This window comes from Stegostoma tigrinum, chromosome 16, assembly GCF_030684315.1.
Source record: "Stegostoma tigrinum isolate sSteTig4 chromosome 16, sSteTig4.hap1, whole genome shotgun sequence".
NCBI lineage: Eukaryota > Metazoa > Chordata > Chondrichthyes > Orectolobiformes > Stegostomatidae > Stegostoma > Stegostoma tigrinum.
The window spans coordinates 17,299,736-17,323,553 of record NC_081369.1 but is presented as its reverse complement, the minus strand read 5'-3'; the positions used below and the strand labels follow the sequence as shown (position 1 = coordinate 17,323,553).

Sequence of the window (23,818 nt, the reverse complement as noted above, 5' to 3'; positions counted from 1 at the left end):
GATGAGAAGTTGGATGCTAAGAATAGATATCAGTGAAGGATCAACCTGAGTGCAACAAGGGAAGCCATTGAGGCTGATTTTCTGGCTCTGATTGGATAGACAAGAATTGAACCAGGCAAGTACAAACTTACCCAGCTGAACGATATTAGAGGAAGTGTTGGATAATGTGGTCAACTGTACTAAAGGCTACAGACCAAAAAACACAAGGTTGAGAAGGATATTTAATGTTTGTACTTACATATCATGTATTTTGCAACTTTATTGAAAGCTGTTTTGATGCTAAGGTTGGGGAAAACTTTATTGGTGGGATTTAAAGATATTTTGGAAAAATGAAAACAGATTTGAGAAGCTGCAATGCTTTCAAGGACTTTGAGATTGTAAGGGCAGATGGATCAAAATTTGTTTTTGAGGGGAGAGGTGGTGATAAATTTCAGTGAGGTGGGGACAGTTGGAACATAGAATTTGTTCCGAGATAACAAAGTGTGGAGCTGGATGAACACAGCAGGCCAAGTAGCATCTTAGGAGCACAAAAGCTGACATTTGGACCTAGACTGATGAAGGGTCTAGGCCCGAAACGTCAGCTTTTGTGCTCCTAAGATGCTGCTTGGCCTGCTGTGTTCATCCAGCTCCATACTTTGTTATCTTGGATTCTCCAGCATCTGCAGTTCCCATTATCTCTGATAGAATTTGTTCCACAAGCAGTCCTCACAACTCCTCCTACACAAAAGGCCCATTCTGTGATCAGGGTCATTCATTGGAATGCAGGCTTTGAACTGACACTTTGTCTTCACATGGTGCTTCCGTAATTAAGAAGGGAGATTCTTCAGTCTTTGTTGAGACAGCATGCTGATTTCACCCATCTTAAGTGATGCTCGTTAACACAAGTACTTAACATCTTGTGGAAGAAGTGGCAGCAAAGCTTTCAGCAGAGGTAAAATGAGAAGAACATTTGCAGTTGGCTTGTATCATTTTTGACAAAGGGAGCTACCTTGAATTGATATCCTGATCTAGAAAAGCAATGTTTCTATCATAGATTTTGGGACAGAGGGTAGTGAATAGACAGAGATCACAATTAGTCTCTTCGCAAGAAAACCTCTTGCATATTTTGGCATTTGCCTATTCACTTTCATATGAAGTACAGCATTCTGGTGAAGGTGATATTTTCAACCTTTAATAGTTTAAATAGTTGAGCAGCCTTCCTCAATCTTAGCTAGTGTGGTTTTAAAATTCTAAATGTAAGGGTTGAATTTTAGTGAAGGTTTGTAGACAACAGTATCATCTTCAAAAATAGTGTGAACTTTTCAGAAATTTCCTTGACCACTCTTATTGTATGGGTTTAGTTTGGAGCTATTCTTTTCTCACTGAATTGCATAGTGTTCAATTTCTTACATGGGCTTTCAATGCTGTTTCCTTCAGTCAAATAACTAAAAGTGCATGCAATCCAGACAACACGTTGAATGACCAAGTATAGAAAAAGGGCACGTGATTAAGATATTTGTATAAATTAGACAATGCTCCTGGGTAATATAGGTTCCCTACATAGGATGATTAGAAATTAAACATATTTATAAAATATATACCACAGTGATACTTCATTAGTTGTTGCAGAAGTGTTTTCAGCGTTAATTTATCGGAGTGTGTTTTATTTGTATTCTGCAATTTAGCAACATAATCATATCTTTTCATTTGTTACGTCTTATGAACATTTATACTCAGCAATAGTTGAGGTATCATATTATTGTTTTCAAAATATGAAGATATGTTAGACTTGATTTTTTCATTCTTTGCATTATACATATGTATTATTTTAAATAATTTACCATTGTTTGATACTGCCCTCTACTATAGCTCCAGCTCATGAACTACTGTCCAATTTGGTTAACTCTGTATCCGTACCAAAAATTCAAAGTCTAGAAAAAAAAGTTAAAGCATTGACTGAAGAAAACAAATCTTTGCTGACCAGAACAGGGTTTGGTCTGGACACTGCAGAATTACAGCGTGTAAAGCATCAATTGACTCAGAAACAAGATGATCTGGTAAATAGCATTTTTACACTTCCTGATTATAGATCTTGAACAAAATTAGTTTGACTCCCTGTTTAAAATTTTGATTTGTAACTTCAATAGGTCAGTGACTGTAAATGTTCCATTTGCCAGTATTTTCTAGTTTATGATTAATTTTAGTTGTATCAGAACCTGATTTCTCTGCTGCTCTAAAAAGATTTTCCCAGTTCATGATTTAAACGTTATGTGCTGACTAGCTAAGTAGAACTGTCTTTCAGTATTTCCAAATGAAACTTATCGCAAACTTGTATATATTTCTGTATTTCCACAAGACATTCAAAGCTTTTTGGAGAAGAATCATATTGGACTTGAAAATTTAACTTTGTTTCTTGCTCCACAGATTCTGTCAGACCTGCTGAGTTCGTTCAGCATTCTCTGTGTTTGTTTCAGGTTTTCGGCATTTGCAGTATTTTATTTGATTTCAAAGATTAGTCAGGGATACTGTAAATTAGCTTTAGAATATATAATGCAAATTGCACCAATCCAGTCTAGTCAGTGGCATTGGGTTTGCTGGCAGCCAGAACGACAGCCCTCTTTGAAAGGCACATTGTGCCTGATTGAAGAGCCCATCATTGGAATGGGATGAGTACCCACTTAGAGCTACCGCCTTGCCCTTGCATGTGACCTTTTCATTCCCATCTCACTATGACTCTTAGCGCACTCCATATTTATTGTATAATCATGGTTTAGTGTACATAGGTGAGGGAACACTCATTGAATTATTACTTGACCACATTATAAGTAGACATTTATTGGTACTGGTGGCTGGATTGAAGAATTAGGAGATGTACATTCATAATGTCTCACTGATTAAATGTAAAGCTTATTCAAGATTGACTTTTGTTCTTTTGTTTCACCAAATGACTATAAGAAATCTTAACATTGTATTCAGCTGTCTTTGAATGTCCATCGATGATCTCTGAAGTTTCAGGGCATTACTGGCAGTAGCCAGTGCTCATAGTGATGTTGTGTAATGTGTGGCATTCAGCAGTGAGATTTCCATAATTCATTCTCTAAGAGATCTGATGCTGTTCATTAAAGTGCCTGATTGCATTTAAAATAACATTTGATGTTCCTTGAAGTGATGAGGGTTTTCCACCACTTCAACCGTTGACGTGAATCTGTGTTGCATACATTAAATTTTAGTCAAATTGTCAGTAATATTTGATTTCTGTATCCGCTACAGGCTTCAAAGATGTTGGTGCTCCATCAGTTCTGGCTTCACAAACATTTTTGTTTTGTGCTCTGCTGTGCCTTCAGTTGACAATGCTCTAAACCTTGGAATTCCCTCCCTAAACCTATGTGCCATTCTTTTCTTTTCTAAAATGCTCCTTAAAGCCTGCTACTTAGATTAAGCTTTCAACTAACTGTTCTATAACTCATTATGTAGCTTGGTGTTACATTTTGGACGATAATGTTCCTAGTAAAGCACATTGGATGTTTTACTATGTTAATGACATTATAGAGTTGCAAGTTTTAGTAACTGATAGAAGTGGTAGTTTAGTGAGCTGGTAATCCCGAATCGTGAGTTTGAATCCCACCATGGCATGGTGAATTATGAATTCAGTTTAACAAAAATGTGGAATTCAAAGCTAGCATAACAGTGACCATGTAACCATTGTTGATTGTCATAAAAACACCCAACCGGTTTACTGATGTCTTTTAGGAAAGGAAAGTTTTTGTTGTCCTTAACCTGGTCTGGCCTACATGTGGTTCCATATTACCGCAGTGTGGTTGACTGCCCTCTTAAATGACCTTGGCAAGCCACTCAGATAAACGGAAATTAGGAATTGGCAGTAAATGCTGGCCCAGCTTCTCTTGAACTTTTTTTTTAAATGAAGCTTTACCCACATTAGCATGTATAGATAATGTTATATCCAGGCTTAAATTTCCTAAGAAGCATTTCTTTTCGGAAGTTAGATACTATGCTAAAACAAATTATGAATAAAATACACTATTGAGTATTTTAATCTGTTTTCAATCTACAGTATTTCCAAATGTTGAGTCTTGTAGGAAAGTATGAAAATTTGGTATGCTCTGTTTTATCAGAAATTCCTTTGACTCCTTCCTTGCCTCTCCCTGACTGACCAAGCTGAAAAAAATGGGAGAGACTCATCTGGACTTATGGTCAACTGTGCCATTATTTCATGCAGTATGAAATGGTATAATTTTAATAGTGACCTTTTCAAAATATGACATATGTACAATAATTTAGTTCCTTTTCCCAGCATCCATTTAAACAGTCATATAAGGAAATAAAAGCAGTAGGAGGAAAGCCTTTGACTGAATAGCAGCATATTGTGCTGTAGTAAGGGAGAGGAAAATGAAATTATGACTGAAACTAACTTTTTGTTCTAATACCTTTGTAGGAAAGTTTAAGAGGAAGACTAGCAAAAGTCCTGGATGAAAACAATAAGCTGCGTTCTCAACTAACAAGTTTAGAACTTGCTAATTGTGCTGGAAATCAACTACAGAATAGTAAGACACTTTTTTACTATGTGATTGAAAAAAAACTTTACAGTTTCATGTTATAAATGATGTTATATAATCTCAATTTTTCGTTCACTGAATTAGAACAGTCAATTAGTAACCTTACAGAAGAAATTCATTTGAGCACCAATAGATTCATTGTCATTCCTTATACACAACAGTAACGTTTTGGATATAATACACTGATGGCTCACTGCCTAAGTGCAACATTCTGAGCGGCAGGAAAAATATTCTTGACATTTACTCACTATATTCAACCCCTTCTGTGTACTTTTTTCCAATTATTGATATATTTTTTCTCTCCAGTATTGCTTAACTAGACTTTTCTGAAGATAGTGACTCATGCAACTGTATGATAAAACAGTATCGAACCTGTACCTGCCATCATGTTGTCCGTAGGTCATCGCTCTTTAAGTTTGAGCCACCAAGCAAGCAGGAAAAGCTAAGATCAACTTCTCCTTTTAAATTTTCTCTTCTTCAATATCCTATTGTTTTCTTAGAAAATAAAATCTGTATTTTGTAGCATCAAAGAATTTTCAGCAGAAAGGGAGGCTATTTGATTATTCTTTTCTTTCCTGACTCTTTAAAAGAGTTGTCCAGTTGAGTTCCAGTGCACTTTATATCTTAATTCTTTATGTTAAAAAAATCCTCATTTCTCATCTTTTTCTTTAATAATTATTTTAAATCTGTGACCTCTGGTTATAGACCCACTTGCCACAAGAAACAGAGCAAGTGGGCAAACATTATCAAAACCTGTCATAATTTTGAGCAAGATAATAAAATGTGAGGCTGGATGAACACAGCAGGCCAAGCAGCATCTCAGGAGCACAAAAGCTGACGTTTCGGGCCTAGACCCTTCATCAGAGAGGGGGATGGGGAGAGGGAACTGGAATAAATAGGGAGAGAGGGGGAGGCGGACCGAAGATGGGGAGTAAAGAAGATAGGTGGAGAGAGTGTCGGTGGGGAGGTAGGGAGGGGATAGGTCAGTCCAGGGAAGACGGACAGGTCAAGGAGGTGGGATGAGGTTAGTAGGTAGCTGGGGGTGCGGCTTGGGGTGGGAGGAAGGGATGGGTGAGGGGAAGAACCGGTTAGGGAGGCAGAGACAGGTTGGACTGGTTTTGGGATGCAGTGGGTGGGGGGGAAGAGCTGGGCTGGTTGTGTGGTGCAGTGGGGGGAGGGGACGAACTGGGCTGGTTTAGGGATGCAGTAGGGGAAGGGGAGATTTTGAAACTGGTGAAGTCCACATTGATACCATATGGCTGCAGGGTTCCCAGGCGGAATATGAGTTGCTGTTCCTGCAACCTTCGGGTGGCATCATTGTGGCAGTGCAGGAGGCCCATGATGGACATGTCATCTAGAGAATGGGAGGGGGAGTGGAAATGGTTTGCGACTGGGAGGTGCAGTTGTTTGTTGCGAACTGAGCGGAGGTGTTCTGCAAAGCGGTCCCCAAGCCTCCGCTTGGTTTCCCCAATGTAGAGGAAGCCGCACCGGGTACAGTGGATGCAGTATACCACATTGGCAGATGTGCAGGTGAACCTCTGCTTAATGTGGAATGTCATCTTGGGGCCTGGGATGGGGGTGAGGGAGGAGGTGTGGGGACAAGTGTAGCATTTCCTGCGGTTGCAGGGGAAGGTGCCGGGTGTGGTGGGGTTGGAGGGCAGTGTGGAGCGAACAAGGGAGTCACGGAGAGAGTGGTCTCTAGCGAACAGGGGAGTCACGGAGAGAGTGGTCTGTAGCGAACAAGGGAGTCACGGAGAGATTTTGAGAATTTTGAGCAACTCTATTGGGTCTCCCCTTAATCATAATTGCTTTAAGAACAATTCCAGCTTCCTCCAAATCCCCATAACTGGAAAACCCAAAAATATTGCAGGATGCTGGAAATCTGAAACAAAACAGAAATCGCTGGACAAACTCCACAGGTCCAGTAACATTTGGGAAGAGAAAGCAGAGTTAATGTTTCAGGTCCAGCGACCCATCTTCAGAACTGAGTGTAACTCGGAGAAATTCGGTAGGTATGCTGGAGAAGCGATGGGGGGAGAGATAAGGAGTAAATGATAGGTGGAAATGGAGATCAAAGAGAGAGAACAAGCGTTGAGCAGACAATAGAAAGGGTAAAGGGTAAAGAAAGGGTAAAGCCTGGAAGAATCAATAGCTGCTAAAAGGAACTGCTAGGGGCTGACAATGGGTTGGTTGTGGTAGCAGCTCATCTGATGATAAGGCCTCGTGTGTTGGTTTTGGGGTGAAGACATGGGAGATCATACTCAGGCCCTAAAAATACTGAACTGAATATTGTGTCCTGAAGGCTGCAGGGTCCCCAAGTAGAAAATGAGATGCTGTACTCCCGATTTGTGTTGAGCTGTGCTGCATCTCTACATTAAGCCTGAGATAGATGTTTGCCACAGGGCATGGTGGTATGTTAAAGTGGCAGGCAATAGGAATCTCAGCTGAGGGGGGGATCTGTGTGTGGTGGTGGCATCCCACTGGAGATTGTGTCTCTCCTCTCTCTATCTGGGCTCTATCTTCATCTCTTGATTATTCCACCCCACCCCACCCCATCGTTGTAAAGCCAACCTTTTCCTAGCCACGGTCTGCTCTGAAGAGTGGTCATTGGACTTGAAACATTAACTTTGATTTCTCTCCACGGATGCTGCCAGACCTGAGTTTTTCCAACAAATTCTGTTTTTGTTCCCTCTAACTGAAGTTCTTTATATCATCCTGGTATGCAGTCTCCATACACTCTCCAAGGACGTGATATCTTCGTTTAAAGTGTGCTTGTCTGGAATTAGAGACACTTCTTCAGCTGAGCCTATTTGATCATGTGTAAAGGTTTAACAGGACTTCGTTGATTTTTATATTTAGTGCCCCATTAAAAGAACCTAATATCTAATATACTTAACTACCAGTCAATGTAGCAGCGCAAGAATTAAGGAAATTTGTGAAATATTGAGAATTTTACAACTAAGCGGTTACGTAAAAGCATACATTTTAATAAAAAAGACCATGCTCAACCCATAGCTAAACATTTATATTGATTTTCATCTACCAAGGAACAATGATTACTTGTTTTGCAGAAGATTCTTTGACAAAACTGTTTGAAATATTTGCTGCCGTTCTATTGTATATTCTTAGAGGATTTGCAGAAAGACAACGAAAGACTAACCTTGGAGGTTGAATACCTAAATCAGCAAATAAAGCAATACAGCAAATTACAAGAAACTGTCACCATGTTACAGGAGAGCCACAGGTAAGAATATCATGAAGAATTTTAACATAGATAGTGGTCCAATAATATCAACTAAACATATAATTTTTAGGGAAAAAAATTCATCTGTAAAGCATTGTGTTGTCTTTTTCCAGTTTCTGAAGTTGGTGACAAAGATCTGTCCTAATACCTGGTTAAGAATTGAGGAATAGGAATGGTATTACAGCAAGATCGGAAGTTACTTGGCTTGACTGTGAAGATTATTTATTCGAAGCTTTAATTAAAATAGTCATTTTCTTACTTAGCTTCTGCCTAAATAAATGTCATGAAATGGAAACTGCATTGACAGTATCTTAAAACTATTGAAACAAATTATGTTTTAAGATTTGTTATTTTGTCTTCCTTTGATCTGCTTTACTGTGAAAAGTACTTAAAATGTATATGCAGTTTAGTAGGAAACCATTTCATATCGAATACTGTAGCATAACTGAATTGCAGTAAAGATGTCACAACCAGTTGTCCTAACGAAACATTCTCGGGAAAAAGTTTTATTTGTTTCATCACTGCAGTTTCCATTTCATGACAGTTCATTTTTATTACCATTCATAAGAGTCTTACAGCACGGAAGAGACTCTTCGGTCTAATCAGTCCATGCCAACCATAATCCCACACTAAACTAGTCCCACCTGTCTGCATTTGGCTCGTATCTGTCCAAACATTTCTTTATCATGTACTTATCTAAATCTCTTTTAAATGTTGTAACTGTACATGCATCTACCACTTCCTCTGTATGTTCATTTCACACACAAAAACAAAAGCCTCTCATAACAACCAAACGAACTGTGGATGCTGGAAATCAGGAACAAAAACAAAGTTGCAGGAAAAGCTCAGCAGATCTGGCAACATCTGTGAAGAAAAAAAAGTTAATGTTTCGGGTTTGGTGACCCTTTCTCAGCGCGCAGCCTCTCGTGTCTTTTTTTTTTATCTTTCTTCTCTCACCGTAAAAATATATCCTCTAGTCTTGAAATCCCCCTTCCTCGGGAAAAGACACTTGTCTTTCAACTTATCTATACCTCTTATGATTTTATAAACTTTTGTAAGGTCACCCCTCAACTTCCTACACTCCAATTTTAAAAAATTTCCAACATCTCCTTATAACCCAAATCCTCCATTCTGCGCAACATCCTGGTACATCTTTTCTGAATCCTTGCCAGCTTTTTAATATCCTTCCTTACAACAAGGTGACCAGAACTGGACACAGTACTCCAGGACAGGCCTCACAATTTAATGTACATCCTTAACATAATGTCTCAATTCTTGTATTTGAAGATCTGAGCAATGATGGTAAGCATCCTAAATGCCTTCTTAACGACTTTATCTATGTGTGATGCAAACTTTGAAGAACTGAGTGCTTGAACCCCTAGGTCTCTCTGTTCTACAGCACTGCCCAAGGCCCTACTTTTAATTGTATAAGTTTTTTGTGTTTGTTTTTTTCCAAGACGTGATATCTCACATTTATTCAAATTAAGATCCATTTGCCACTGTTCAGCCCATTAATCCAATTGATAAAGATCTCTTTGTAATGTTAAATAACTACCTTCACTGTCCACCATACCACCAATCTTGTTGTCAACTGCAAACTTACTAACCATGCTGTCTATATTCTTTCTATATTTCTACATTCTATATAACATATAGATTCTTACTAATGAAAGCGTTTTACACAGTTTTTTTTCAGCAGTCTTAACGTTCGGCAGTAATTTTTGAAAGGGAAATGGATTTATGATGGTGACTGCTCATGCTGTAGATTAGTAGAATGAAAAGTGTTAACTGTAGGTTCTAAGCACAGGGTATTGCATTTTATAAGATGCTGATAAGCAGGAATCAGGTGCTTCCACAAATTCAGAAGAAAAGATAAATGAGGATTTACTACAGACTGCGCTGGCTCATTCCTTTTACCTTGTAGCAATTGGTCATTGATGGGATGAGGAAATGGTATGGAGAAGCTTGTCTGCAAAAAGGAAAGAAGTTATACTTGGAGTTAACTTTTTAAGTGAGAGCACTTAAAATGAAAAAAAAAACCTCTTGAATAAAAGGCATAAATTTTTCACTATGTCCTGAAAAGAACAGCTTGTAACTTGTTAACTGAACTTATGAAAAGGAAGTTGAGTAGCAAGTTAATAGTATAATGTTACTATTGCTTTTAAAATATCATTAAATACTGGAATTCTTTTTCTTGTTTATCTCCTCCTTTCTGTTTTTCTGGAAGTGGAACTTCTTACTGGGCTGTCATTTTACCAGAGTGTGTGTCAAGTCATCAGATCTGGGTACCCGCTTTCATTTTGTTCAAGCGATTTAAGTGTCAGGTTTGTCAATAAATGTCAAGAAGCTGTTTGAGCGATTAACTCAATTTTGTCTTTGTCCAATATTCACATTTAACGTTGTTCCAGTGAGAATTGCTGGCTATTAATCAGCATCAGCTGTGGTGTCTCTATTTCTGTTCCACGGGCTGAAATCACTTAACTAATGACCACACAAATTACTGGATAAACTCACTGCACTATTCAGGAAACCAATTAGTTTAATAATTTAATGCTAAAATGTTTCATGAATCGAAAAATAATGATGATATTTTACTATGTTTTTATTGATTGATTTATAATTTTTGGTTGTAATTTAAATGCATTTTGTTTAGGGAAGAAGGAGGTTGTAAACTTTTTCTCCAGTATTGATGAAATGTGAGATTATTTCTGCTCTGGTAAATTAACTTTTTTCTTGTTCCTAGATCTCTAGTATCCACGAATAATTACCTACAGCAGCAGCTGAACGTAAATAGTGCTGGCCAAAATAATGATGCACCATATCATCTTAATTCTCATCGGATGAAAGCATGGAGTAAACTCCCACCTTCAGAAATCACAGAATTGCCCTTATCATCTAAGCGTAGCTATCACAGTACCTCAGATATACTGTAATAAAACTGCTGTACAATACAGTAACTAAACTCAAAATGCCTAATTCTAATTAAATTAGTGTTTGTCGGAAATTGTATTTGAGCTAATCTTGTTTTTTTAAGGTCATTGAAGTGTCTCATTTCAACAGAATTTGCAATTGAACTGTAAAATAAATATGCTTTGTTAATAAATAGCGTAGGCTACTTTGAAATAACCATGTACATTTATGCTATATGTGTAACGCATTGTTATTGTGAAGTTATCACAATTAATGCATTTAATTTGTGAACTGTACATGTTCAAAATCCACACACTAGGTAGCAATTTTTAATCCACACAAGTGAGTGACTTTCTTGTGAAGTAATCCTAATATTTCAGCTAAATTTGTCTGTGCTATTTAGTAACAAATTTGGGTTACATAATACTGTTTTAACTTGCAATGAAGTATGGATTAATGTATTACTGGTGAAAAGTGTAGATTAATTTGCACTTATTGGTTAGAGTGTCATTAAAAATAACTGATTTAATGACCTTTAAACTAAAATCTGAACACTATATTTGATATAAGTAAAAATTTAGTTAAATTTCAGCATTGTATGTTATGCAATGCTTTCACCTGGTTTGCAAAACAAAATTACAATACATTATTATTCATCAACGGATCTGAAAACACATTACGAATTATTTCAAGTTCTTTGCAATGCATTTTAGAGCAGTTGGTGCTTTGCATTAATGTTATCCACATGTTTGGTCAACAGTTTGTGTGGATTTAAAAACTAATATTGTCAGTGTAACCTTTAGTAGTGACAGCACCTCAATCTGGAAATCACAGCAATTATTGAGTGAAACAAACCAAAAAGCTGGAATTACTGGGTAGGATAGGCAGTATAGGCAAGAGGAGGAAGGTAAATGATCTGATACATTAATCCTAACTTCCTCACCACTGATAAGTACTTCAGATTTCCAACATCTGCAGTATTTTGTTTTTTGTAATCTCATCTGGCCTGCCGATTTAGTAGAAGTGTTAATCATGTTCAGACTTCTTTAAACGCTATTAATATTGAAATCTAAGATGATAATGGAATATTTGGAACGCTAAATGCAATTCATCACAATGTATAATTTATTAAACTGGTTTATGAAATAGTTCTGGTTTCAAGACTCTTGAATAAATATTAAGATTTTATTTTTTATGTACGTTTATATTCCTTTCTACTTCACTTCAGTAGCATGATGATCGGTATTTTATCAAGAAATTGAGTCTCATTTCCTTTTTTGCATTGCGTCATTCGTTCGTTATTTGTTGTCCTTGGATTAACAACCACTCTGCTTTTAGTAGAGTTGTTACAGTCATTTTTGCTGGTTTTCATAAAATGAATTTATGATAACCTGTTTCTTGATTTTGGTGCTGAGTAAGCTGCTTAAAATATTTTTATTATGTTTTGATTATCCAGTTACATTTTTCTTATCATCTTGAAAATAAGAGGCATGTCTCTACAATACTCGTACAAGAAAATAAACATTGAGATAGTTTCAAGATACATTTCATTTTTTTCTCTTGTACTGTTTATTTTTAGTTTGTAGTATTATGGAGATCATATGTTTTTGTCTTGGCAAATTTATGCATTCATTATTCCAGGACTGATAAGCTCTGAGCAAAGGTCAAGTCAGTATCAAGCAGTATTTAGTGTCTCATCTTCGGTTGTAGAGTGCTGAGCCCCCTTTTCTGTATCAAGAATGTGCCCCAGCCCCAACCTCAAAACAAAATAGATAATCCAGATGCAACAGTTCGTATTTTCTATACCATCTATTCTGTTACGTGATGTAAAAGTTTTGCTCAAAAGGTGCTTTCTGCTTTTTTTTTTGCCGTGTGCTGAAGTGCTACAGGACTGAAATGAGACTGCCTCTTGCAGTTATTTGGTAGAGATTTTTTATCACAGAAGTTCATTTTTATATTGGAACATTTCTATTTTCAAATGTGCTTTATTTGTGTCATTTAATCATGTCAAAATGTTAGAAATATTTAAAGTACTGTGCACTTGTAGACGTAAATACATTTTATTTGTTTTTGTGTGTGAATTTCTTGAATTGAAATTGATCTGATTTATTAACATTGTCTTACTGATGACAGAAAAATTAAATACCTTTGTAGATTTCAAGATATTTAACAATAAAATATTTTCTTTAAACTTTGTGACCCTTTGTAGTCCAAATTCCAGTTGTTGATAGTTGATAGCTGCAATATTCTATTTAGATGTGCCTACCCAACAAAATTGTACTGTAGCCATAAATCAATGTGGTTTGGATCTTTAATAAATCTACTGTTGATGACCCTTCTAGAACCTAGCAATAGTCATATTGCCTAGTTATTAGAGATTTAAAATCATTTACTGCTTAAAATAAAACCTTACCTGGAATTGTTGGAGCGATCTCAAACTTAGCTAATTTTAAGATGTCACCAATTGGCCTTAAATTAAGGATTTTGCTATTTTTGTGAGGGAATAAAGAATGCACAGGATACAGATTCAAAGTTCACTAAAATCTCTTTCATCCATAGACCATAATACCGGAATATAAACAGTCATAAGGAAGGGATGAGACAGGGTGCTGCAACAAGTTTACAAAACTAGATAAGAACATAAGAACTAGGAGCACGAGTAGGCCATCTGGCCCCTCAAGCCTGTCCCACCATTCAAGAAGATCATGGCTGATCTTCTTGAGACTCAGCTCCACTTACCCGCCCGCTCACTATAACCCTTAATTCCTGTTAGTGTTCAAAAATTTATCTAGCCTTGCCTTTAAAAAAAATTGTATGATTCTAAATCCATAAACTTCTGAGGTAAAATTACGACGAGCCATATTTCTCCTGCTTCTAGGATCTGGCTTTGACAACCCACCGACCAGTCTATATTCAGCTAGGGTGGGAGGGGTAGAGAAGGTATGTAAAATATGATACGTTGCTAGTCCAATGATGTCCTGCCTACCCTGACCTGTTCCCCATAAAACAGTTGGCCTGACAATGACAGTCTACTAAGTTTTTAAAAACTACCATTTTACTGGACCTATGAGCTTCTTAAGCCAATTGGCCAAATAGTATGCTACCCACTCCCTAATACAATAGGCCTTGTTTAATGTTGGTTGAAATGGGACAGACATTTGTTTAAGAGGGTGGGGGAAAATGGTGAGCTGTCTTTCTCCATCCAATAAAATTCAGGTCTTTGGTATTCTGAGCCTGAGCTGTCAACAGAACCTTTATGGTTTTCAATTTCACTGTCTTAGGCCATTTGAGAAAAATATAAGATTAAGCAGTGCATGCAACGATGGAATCTTTGGCCTCTTTAGCAAACAGATGAAATAGAAGTGTACTGTGCAATTATGCTGTCAAATATGTAGTCATCTGATACTAAATTGGAAATTCAGTTGGAGTGATTAATTAATATTCATATCCAAAAACAAGGATGGAATGGCAGAGCAGACTCATTGAGTCAAATGCCATATTTCTGCTCATACATCTTATGGTGATCCCACTCCTGATGGTGCGGAAAGGTTCAGTTCCCTGTTTTACATAACTTGCAGACATTACAGATTCCTGCATTCTCCAAACCCTTAAAGTATCTGTAAACTTTTAAATTGTCCCCTGCACCCTAACATCTAGATTGTGTGTCAGAAAAAGCAAGCATTCCAATATGAGCCCTGTGGAACTCCACTAAAAACCTTCTTCCTGTTTCAAAAATATCCACTAACACTTCCTCTTTTTCAGCCTTCAGCCATTTTTGTTTCAGTGCTTGTATTGTGTATTTTGTTCCATGAGCTATTATTTTTCTGAAGTCTATTCTATGGTTCCATGTATGCCTCAACAACTCTCTCTTACCTCTGTGAAAAACTTCAAGTTGATGTGGTATGACTGGGGAGTCTTGAACTAAGGGTCACAGACTCAAGTTATGGCGTAGGCCATTTAAGACGTAGAAGAGAAATTTCTTCAATCACAGACTGGTGAGCCAGTGGCATTTTCTACCCCAGAAAATGGTTAAGGCCAAAATGAATGTTTTCTAAGGAGTTAGGCATATTTCTGAAGGGTATGGGAGAAAATGGGAACAAATTGGACAATCAGCCTTGATTGAAACAGCCGAATGGCCTATTGCTCCTATTTTCTATGTTTCTATGATAAGTTAAACATGGTTTTCCCTGAAATTTATATTATTCCAAATTAACATATTCTTTCAATGTCTCTATTAATTCAATCTCTGCCGAAATTAAACTGACTGGTCTGTAATTTCTAGTCTTCACAACATTTTTGAACAAGGATGTAATGTTTGCAATTCTCAAGTCTTCCAGAACCACCTCTGAGCCCAGGGAAGATTATTCTAAGTACCTCTGCAATTTCCACTATCACTTCCTTCAATATTCTTGGATGTATCTCATTTGGTCTTGTTTCCTAATCAATTTTTAAGTACAGTTATCCAATACCACCATCTATTCAATTTTAAACCCTGCTAAGTGACCAAGTTCCCTCCTCTCACCATGCATGGGCAGCATCTGTCTCATTGGTTAAAACAGACAAAAAAAAATTACTTATCACCTCTGCCATGCCTCCTGTCACTAAGTGTGAATCATTTTTTGTATATTCTTTTATAATTGATATGTTTATGGAAGACTTTATTTTTAGCTACCTGTGTTTTCTCATTAACTTTTTTTATTTGCTTTTTCACCTTCCAGACTTTGCGCATTTAACTTGACTTTTAATTATATTTTTCAGCTCACACTTATCATAAGCACATTTTTTCCTTTAACTCAATTTCTATCTCCTTCATCATCCAAGGAACTCAGAAAAAAAGGTAGGGCATTCAAATTCAGAGAATATAATTTGTGTCTGATTCATCTCTTTTAAGGTAGCTCATTGTTCAGCTACTGTTTATCCTGCCAATGTTTCATGCAAGTATACCTAGCCCTTCTCTGGGCTTGCTCCACTAAAATCTGTTCTTTGCCAATTACTCTTACTCTAAACTGAAATTTTCAATCAACATTCTAAATGTTATGATATGATAAGCACTGCCCCTAAATGTTCCCCCATTGACACTTGATCTACTTAGCCAAACTCATTCCCAAACACCGGCCCAGCAGCACCTCCTTTCTCAATGGAGATGTAATGTTGTTAAACCTACCATTCCAGGGATCATCCGTGTGAATCTCCGCTGGACACGGTCCAGGGCCAGTATGTCTTTCCTGAGGTGTGGGGCCCAAAACTGGACACAGTAAACACACTTTGTACTACCACTATCACAGTCTATACTTGGGAAATTACAGATCTGTTATAATCTGATGGTTGCTCCTATCTGTAATTTCTTTGCAGATTTGTTGCTTTACATCCTTCCCACAGTGTTGGTCTGTAGATTACACCAAGCACTGTAATTCCATTCTTTTTAGATCTAATCAACTCATTTCTGTTCTTGAACTCTCTGGGACAACTTTTTTTCTCCTAACACTGTTGTTCTCCTAGTAAACAAATAAAGATGCAGTTTAAACAAAAAAAAACAAGGGAGTTGGTGATAGCGAGGTAATGTCAACAGACTAATGATCCAGAAACCCAGACTAAAGTTCTGGAGGTAGAAACTGAGGAAGTTCTGAGAAAGGGTCACTCAACCTAAAACATTAATTTTGATTTGTCTTGATGCTGCCAAAGCTGTTTCCAGCAATTTCTGTTTTTTGTTTCTGACTTATGGTAGCCATAGTTCTTTTGGTTTTTGACTTTTAATTGCTCTCTCAAATGGCCTACAAAGGTCCTCAGTTCAAAAGACCACATTCCATGAATGAATTTGAAAAAAAGTCACCTGTTTCTTTCTTGTCTTCTGCATTTGATGTACTGAGAAATATTTAATACACAGTTGCACTGTTTTCTTGAGCCAAGTCTTATCACCAGAACATCAGAATCACAAATTGCAATTAATACCTGGATCCCAATATATGCATATAGTAGATTTACATGCATGCAGCATAACACAGACTTATCCTCAATTACATTCTCTCATTCTTTGACTCCACCTACTACCTTGTTGTTCCCTGTTCCAGGGTTAGGGGATTCCATCAGCCACTACTCAACTTCTGGTAACCAGTTCTAAAGTTTGTGCTGCCACCATTGTTTCCTGCAGATATGTTCGTCTGGATAATGGTATGTCCATGACTTAACACATACTGAAGGTAGCAAGTTTTGAGAAGATTTGTAGCTCAGGTTGAGGTTCTGGATGTGAGTTTGCTCACTGAGCTAGATGGTTAGTTTTCAGACATTTCAACATCATTTTTTTATTTGAAAAAATGTACTTTATTCATAAGATGTACAAAAAATAAAACATATTTATACACCTATCCAGTATTGCAAGCCGCTCCGGGTTATCCAGAGGGTACGTATACCAACTAAAGGAAAAAAACAAACAAAGAAGAAAAAAAAAACAAAGCAAAGAAAATACCACGGCAGTCGTCACCCTGCACAGTCCCAGTTGGCCCCCTGACCAGTTGGGGAAGGCGCCAGCTGGGCCCAGTTACCAGATAGGGCCCTTTCTTCTATTCTGGACAAGGGGTTTCATACGGTGGTCTTTCCCCACCGCGCCTTGGCGGCGGCTGCCCCAAGCTTTAGCGCGTCCCTCAGCATGTAGTCCTGGACCTTGGAGTGCGCCAGTCAGCAACATTCGGTCGGGGTCAGTTCTTTCAGCTGGCAGACCAGCAAGTTGCGGGCAGACCAAAGAGCATCTTTCACCGCATTGATGGTCCTCCAGGCGCAGTTGATGTGGGTCTCGGTATGCGTCCCGGGAAACAGCCCGTAGAGCACGGAGTCCCACGTCATGGAGCTGCTTGGGATGAACCTCGACAAATACCACTGCATCCCCTCCAGACCTCCTGTGCATAGGCACACTCCAGAAGGAGGTGATCGACAGTCTCATCCCCCCCGCAGCCGCCTCGAGGGCAGTGTGCGGTGGCACAGAGATTCCGGGCATGCATAAAGGATCTCAGTGGCAGAGCACCTCACCACCAGCCAAGCAATGTCCTTGTGCTTGTTTGAAAGTTCTGGCGATGAGGCATTCTGCCAAACGACTTTGGCAGTCTGCATGGGGAACCACACGATGGGATCCACCCTCTCCTTTTCCCGAAGGGTCTCGAGGATACTACGTACTGACCACTGCCTGACGGCCTTGTGGTCAAAGGTGTTTCCCTTCAAAAATTTCTCCACGAAGGACAGGTGGTACAGGACGGTCCAACTACTCGGAGTGTTCCGTGGCAACAAGGCCAGGCCTATCCTTCGCAACACTGGGGACAGGTAGAACCTCAGTAAGTAGTGACACTTGGTGTTTGCGTACTGAGGATCTACGCACAGCTTGATGCAGCCGCGCACAAAGGTAGCCGTCAGGGCGAGGGTGGCGATCGGTACGCCCTTTCCCCCATTTTCCAGGTCTTTGTACATGGTGTCCCTGCAGACCCGGTCCATCCTCGACCCCCAAATGAAGTGGAAGATGGCCCGGGTGACCACAGTGGCGCAGGTCCAGGGAATAGGCCAGGCCGGCGCCACATACAACAGTACCGAAAGCCCCTCGCACCTGACAACCAGGTTCTTACCCGCGATGGAGAGGGACCGGAGCATCCACCTGCCCAGCTTCTGCTTCAGTTTGGTGACACGCTCCTCCCAAGTCTTAGTGCACGCCCCAGCTCCACCGAACCAAACACCCAGCACCTTCAGGTAGTCTGTCCTGACGGTGAAGGGGATGAAGGAGCTGTTGTCCCAGTTCCCAAAGAACATGACCTCGCTCTTACCCCTATTGACTTTGGCACCCGAGGCCAGTTCAAACTGGCCGCAGATGTCCAACAGCCTACTCACTGACCGAACGATCGGTGCAGAAGATGGCAACATCGTCCATGTACAGGGAGGTCTTGACCTGAAGGCCTCCGCTGCCTGGGATAGTCACGCCCTTCAGGCTCACGTCCTTCCTGATGGATGCAGTGAAGGGCTCCACACAGCATACGAACAAGGCAGGAGAGAGCGGGCAGCCCTGCCTGACTCCAGATCTGAGGGGAAAACTGTCCGATCCCACCCGTTCATCGAGACTGCGCTAACGATGTTTGTGTAGAGCAGCCGGATCCAATTGTGGATGCCCTCCCCGAACCCCAATTTGGAGAGGATGTCCCTCATGTAAGCATGAGAGACCCTGTCGAAGGCCTTCTCCTGGTCCAGGCTGACGAGGCAGGTGTCCACCCTCCTGTCCTGCACGTAGGCGATCGTATCCCTGATGAGCGTGAGGCTCTCAGCGATCTTCCTGCCCGGCACAGCACAGGTTTGGTCAGGGTGAATCACCGACGCCAGGACAGACCTGACCCGGTTGTCTATGACCTTGGCCAGGATTTTGTAGTCCACATTCTATAGTGAAATGGGGTGCCAATTCTTAATTTCTTCCCTCTCCCCCTTCCTCTTGTAAATGAGGGTGATGATGCCCTTCCTCATGGACTTGCACATTTCCCCTGCCCGAAGCGCACTATCGTACATCTCCAGGAAGTCCTGGCCGACCAGGTCCCACAGAACGGAATATAGCTCAACCGGTAAGCCATTGCTCCCGGGAGTCTTACTCCTCTCCAAGGACTTGAGGGCTCTGGTCAGCTTGTTCAGGGATATCGGCCAGTCCAGCCACTCCCTCGTGCCGTCGTCTAAGACCTCCATGATAGACGACAGGAACGACTCGGAGGCCGTGCTGTCCATGGGCTTCGTGTCGTACAGTCCGGCATTGAAGGATCTGCTGATCCTCAAAATGTCGGGCCAAGCCGACGTCACCGAGCGTCATCCTCCTTCAGCCGGCTAAGCACTGAGCTCTCTTTGTGCACCTTCTGAAAGAAGAAATGCGAGCTCGTCTCGTCCTGCTCCACGGAGTGGATCCTGGACCGGAAGATTATCCTGGAGGCTTCCGCGGCGAAGAGCAAGGCTTGCTGTCCCCTCACCTCACGGAGGTCCTCCGTGACATCGACCCCCATCAACTGCAGAAGGAGCAGGTTCTGCACCCTTTTCTGGAGTCGCGACAGCTTTCCCCACCTCTCTCTCACCTTCCGAACAACCTTGAGGACAAAGAACCTCTTCGTGTTCTCCTTCACCGTCTCCCACCAGTCGCCCGGAGACTCAAAGAGGGGTTTCACGGTTCTCCAACCAGCGTACTCCCTCTTAAGCTCCTCGACGTTCTCTGGGGTCAACAGAGTCGTGTTGAGCTTCCACGTCCCCTTCCAGCCGGCTGGTCATCCTGTAAGTGACAGTCGTTCAGCAGGAGGCAGTGGTCAGACAAGAACACCGGCTCGACACCAGTGGATCTGACCGAGAACGCCCGTGACACAAACAGGAAGTCTGTCCTTGAGCGAATGGACCCGTCTGGCCGCGACTAGGTGTACCTCTGCTGCGCTCCGTCTGCAGGGGTGCTGAAGATTAGCTTGGCGTCCTTCACCGTGCCCATCAGGAATCTGGACGTGATGTCGAGTTGACTCCCCCCACCCGCCGTCCCCACGCCGGATCTTCCATCTGCATCAATGATGCAGTTGAAGTCTCCTCCTAGGATGAACAGCCTGGACGTAGCCAGCAGGGGTGGAAGCCGCTGCAGGACGACCAACCGCTCACTCCGTACCGCTGGGGCGTACACGTTGATCAGCCTCAGGGGAGCGTTCCTGTAGGTGATGTCAGCCACTAGGAGGCGCCACCCCACCACCTCCTGAACTTGAGAGATGGTGAAGTTGCGCCCCCACAGCAGAATAGCCAGGCCCGAGAAGCGACAGTCGTTAACCCCCAACCAGATCGAAGGCCCACAGGTCCAGGCGCCGGACCATTTCCTGTACCTGCTGAGGTGCGGTATCCCGCACTCCTGCAGAAACAGGAGGTCCGCCTTGATGGTGGTCAGGTAGGCCAACGTGGACACACATCTTGCGGTGGACTTGACGCTGCACACATTAATGCTCGCAACTCGTACCCCCATTGTGGGCAGTGACCGCAGTACCCTCCCCAAGTCCAAGGTCCAGCCTCTCCATCTGTCCCTTCATGCCCATTGCCTGGGCTAACTGCTAGACGCTGTCCGAGCTCAGGAAACCGTCCGTGCTGCCTTCCGGGTGGCATCTCCCTGTCGGGGGTACGGTGGCAGGAGAGTCTGGCTCTGGGTCAGGCTGGGGACGCGCTGTTTCCTCCTTCCCACCTGGAAGTTCCGGGGGGCCCTCCAGGGCCCCAGTGGCGCGTGGCTAGGTGTCGGACGGAGCCTCAGGACGCCTCTCGCCACCTGGGTTCGGGGTGCTGCTTTCCTTCTCCCTTGAGATCTTTAGCTTCTGCTTTGGGCGGGCCCTCTCTGAATCTCCCTCGTCAGTGGAGCTCTTAGAGCCCCCCTGTAGCTGCCTCTTCCTGCCTGATGGTTGTGGTTCCTGGGCCCGCCGACGCACCTTCCTCCTCGCTTTCCGGACCGTCGTCTACTCCCCTGGCCACCTGTCGCCGCCTCCATCAACTCCAGGTTGTCGGGGGGAGCAGAGCCTGGAGGTGCGCTTTGCTGGCCTCGGGCCCATCCTGTGGGGCTCGGCCCTCCTGCACATTCGTGGAGTCCTTGCAGGGCCCTGGTGCCTTCCTCTCCTCCGGCGGGGGCTGGCCCCGCATTGCCCCTGCCGGCGACCTGGGCGTAGGTGGTCCCCCGCTGCGGGCATGCCCTATAGAGGTGGCCCGCTTCCCCGCAAAGGTTGCAGCTTCTCTCTTGTGGGCAATCCTTTGCATGGTGTCCCTCCTCCCTGCAGTTCCTGCAGATGGTGGCTTTGCAGTCGGCCGCCATGTGACCTGACCTACCACAGGCATGGCAGACTTTAGGTTGCCCTGTGTAGGCCAGGCAGCCCTTGATCCCGCCGATCGCGAAGCTGGACGGTGGTTGTATGATGTTCCCGTCCGCGCTCATCCTCAGCATCACCTTGACCTGCCTCTTACTGGTCCAGATGCCAAAGGGGTCCATGATGTCGGTTAGGTCCTCTTCCACCTTCACGTCCCTTCCAAGGAAGTTCAGGACATATACTGCTGGCACATGCGGGTTGTACAATGTGAACAGTCACCATACGGCTCCTCTGCGCTGGCATCACGAACAGCGGGACAGCGGTCAATACAGCGAGGGGGCTCTCACCTCCTTTCTCCTTGAAAACCCCCAGGAAGCGCTCGCAAAGCTTGGCACTCCTGAAGGTTACATCGTAAAAACCTCTTCCAGGGAAATCCTGCAGGCAGTAAATGTCCGCAGCAGTGAACCCACAACAGTCCAACAGGACCCTCTTCACGAAGAAGGTGCGGTCCACAGGTGCACCTTCATCCACTTTCTTCATGGAAACACGGATGGTGTTCCGGACTCCCTGGCCTGGGGCACGCGCACTTGCCGCAGCCATCATTGCAGGTTGGCTGCTCCCCTGAACCAGCGTTAGGCCGAAGCCAGCATTAAGATCCATCGGTTGCAAGGGTGCACAGCCAATCCGACGTCTTCCTTCCACCTCCAACACAGCACTCTCCTCCTCTCGGTCCACAAAAGAGTGGGTCTTTAGTTTGTTCCAGATGTAGGCTGGTTCACTGAGCTGGAAGGTGTGTTCCCAGATGTTTCGTCACCATTCTAGGTAACATCATCAGTGAGCCTCCAACAAAGCACTGGTGTTATGTCCTGCTTTCTATTTATCTGTTTAGGTTTCCTTGGGTTGGTGATGTCATTTCCTGGATTGGTGATGTCATTATTTGGTTGGTTATGCCATTTGGAGCCAATCTACCATCCTCTGAGAAAAAGAACAGGAACTGCAGGGAGGAGGGACACCTTAGCGGAGGCCTTCAGGTCAAGACCTCCCTGTACATGGACGACGTCACCGTCTTCTGCACCGCTCATCGGTCGGTGAGTAGGCTGTTGGACATCTGCGACCAGTTTGAACTGGCCTCGGGTGCCAAAGTCAATAGGGGTAAGAGCGAGGTCATGTTCTTCGGGAACCGGGACGACTGCTCCTTCATCCCCTTCATCGTCAGGACAGACTACCTTAAGGTTCTGGATGTTTGGTTCGGTGGAGCTGGGGCGTGTACTAAGACTTGGGAGGAGCGTATCACCAAACTGAAGCAGAAGCTGGGCAGGTGGAGGCTCCGGACCCTCTCCATCGTGGGTAAGAACCTGGTTGTCAGGTGTGAGGGGCTTTTGGTACTGTTGTACGTGGCGCAGGCCTGGGCAATTCCCTGGACCTGCGCTGCTGCAGTCACCCGGGCCATCTTCCACTTCATTTAGGGGTCGAGAATGGACCGGATCCGCAGGGACACCATGTACAAAGACCTGAAAAATGGGGGAAAGGGCGTACCGAACGCCACCCTCGCCCTGACGCTACCTTTGTGTGTGGCTGCATCAAGCTGTGCGTAGATCCTCAGTATGCAAACTCCAAGTGTCACTACTTACCGAGGTTCTACCTGTCCCTGGTGTTGCGAAGGATGGGCCTGGCCTTTTTGCCGCGGAACGCTCCGAGTAGTTGGACCGTCCCATACCACCTGTCCTTCGTGGAGAAATTTTTGAAAGGAAACACCTTTGACCACAAGGCCGTCAGGCAGTGGTCAGCACGTAGTATCCTCGAGACCCTTCGGGAAAAGGAGAGGGTGGATCCCGTCGTCTGGTTCCCCATGCAGACTGCCAAAGTCGTTTAGCAGAATGCCTCATCGCCAGAACTTTCAAACAAACACAAGGACATTGCTTGGCTGGTGGTGAGAGGTGCTCTGCCATTGAGATCCTTTATGCATCCCCGGAATCTCTGCGCCACCGCACGCTGCCCTCGAGGCGGCTGCTGGGGGGGATGAGACTGTCGGTCACCTCCTTCTGGAGTGTGCCTATGCTCAGGAGGTCTGGAGGGGGATGCAGTGGTATTTGTCGAGGTTCGTCCCAAGCAGCTCCATGACACGGGTCTCCGTGCTCTATGGGCTGTTTCCCAGGATGCACACTGAGACCAACATCAACTGTGCCTGGAGGACCATCAATGCGGGGAAAGACGCTCTTTGGTCTGCCCGCAACTTGCTGGTCTGCCAGCTGAAAGAACTGACCCCAAATGAGTGTTGCAGACTGGCGCACTCCAAGGTCCAGGAC

At 42.9% G+C, this 23,818-nt stretch overlaps 1 protein-coding gene and 1 long non-coding RNA gene across 3 annotated transcripts in view; one reads left to right on the top strand and one right to left on the bottom strand.

Moving 5' to 3' along the window:
* LOC125459748 (centrosomal protein of 72 kDa-like) overlaps window positions 1–11,816 on the top strand; it is a 53,958-nt gene extending 42,142 nt beyond the window's left edge. The window contains exons 11-15 of one of the 2 annotated variants that reach the window (XM_048546550.2): window positions 1,849–2,036; window positions 4,433–4,541; window positions 7,683–7,797; window positions 10,025–10,121; window positions 10,541–10,679. In XM_048546550.2, coding sequence (XP_048402507.1) covers window positions 1,849–2,036; window positions 4,433–4,541; window positions 7,683–7,797; window positions 10,025–10,121; window positions 10,541–10,561 — 530 coding nt within the window. In that variant the 3' untranslated portion in view covers window positions 10,562–10,679. Of the gene's footprint in view, window positions 1–1,848; window positions 2,037–4,432; window positions 4,542–7,682; window positions 7,798–10,024; window positions 10,122–10,540 lie in introns of both variants that reach the window. The other variant, XM_048546549.1, reaches the window with a different exon arrangement.
* The window catches only part of LOC132210632 (uncharacterized), a 53,925-nt gene that overhangs the window by 24,790 nt on the left and 5,317 nt on the right, over window positions 1–23,818 (bottom strand). The window lies entirely within an intron of this gene.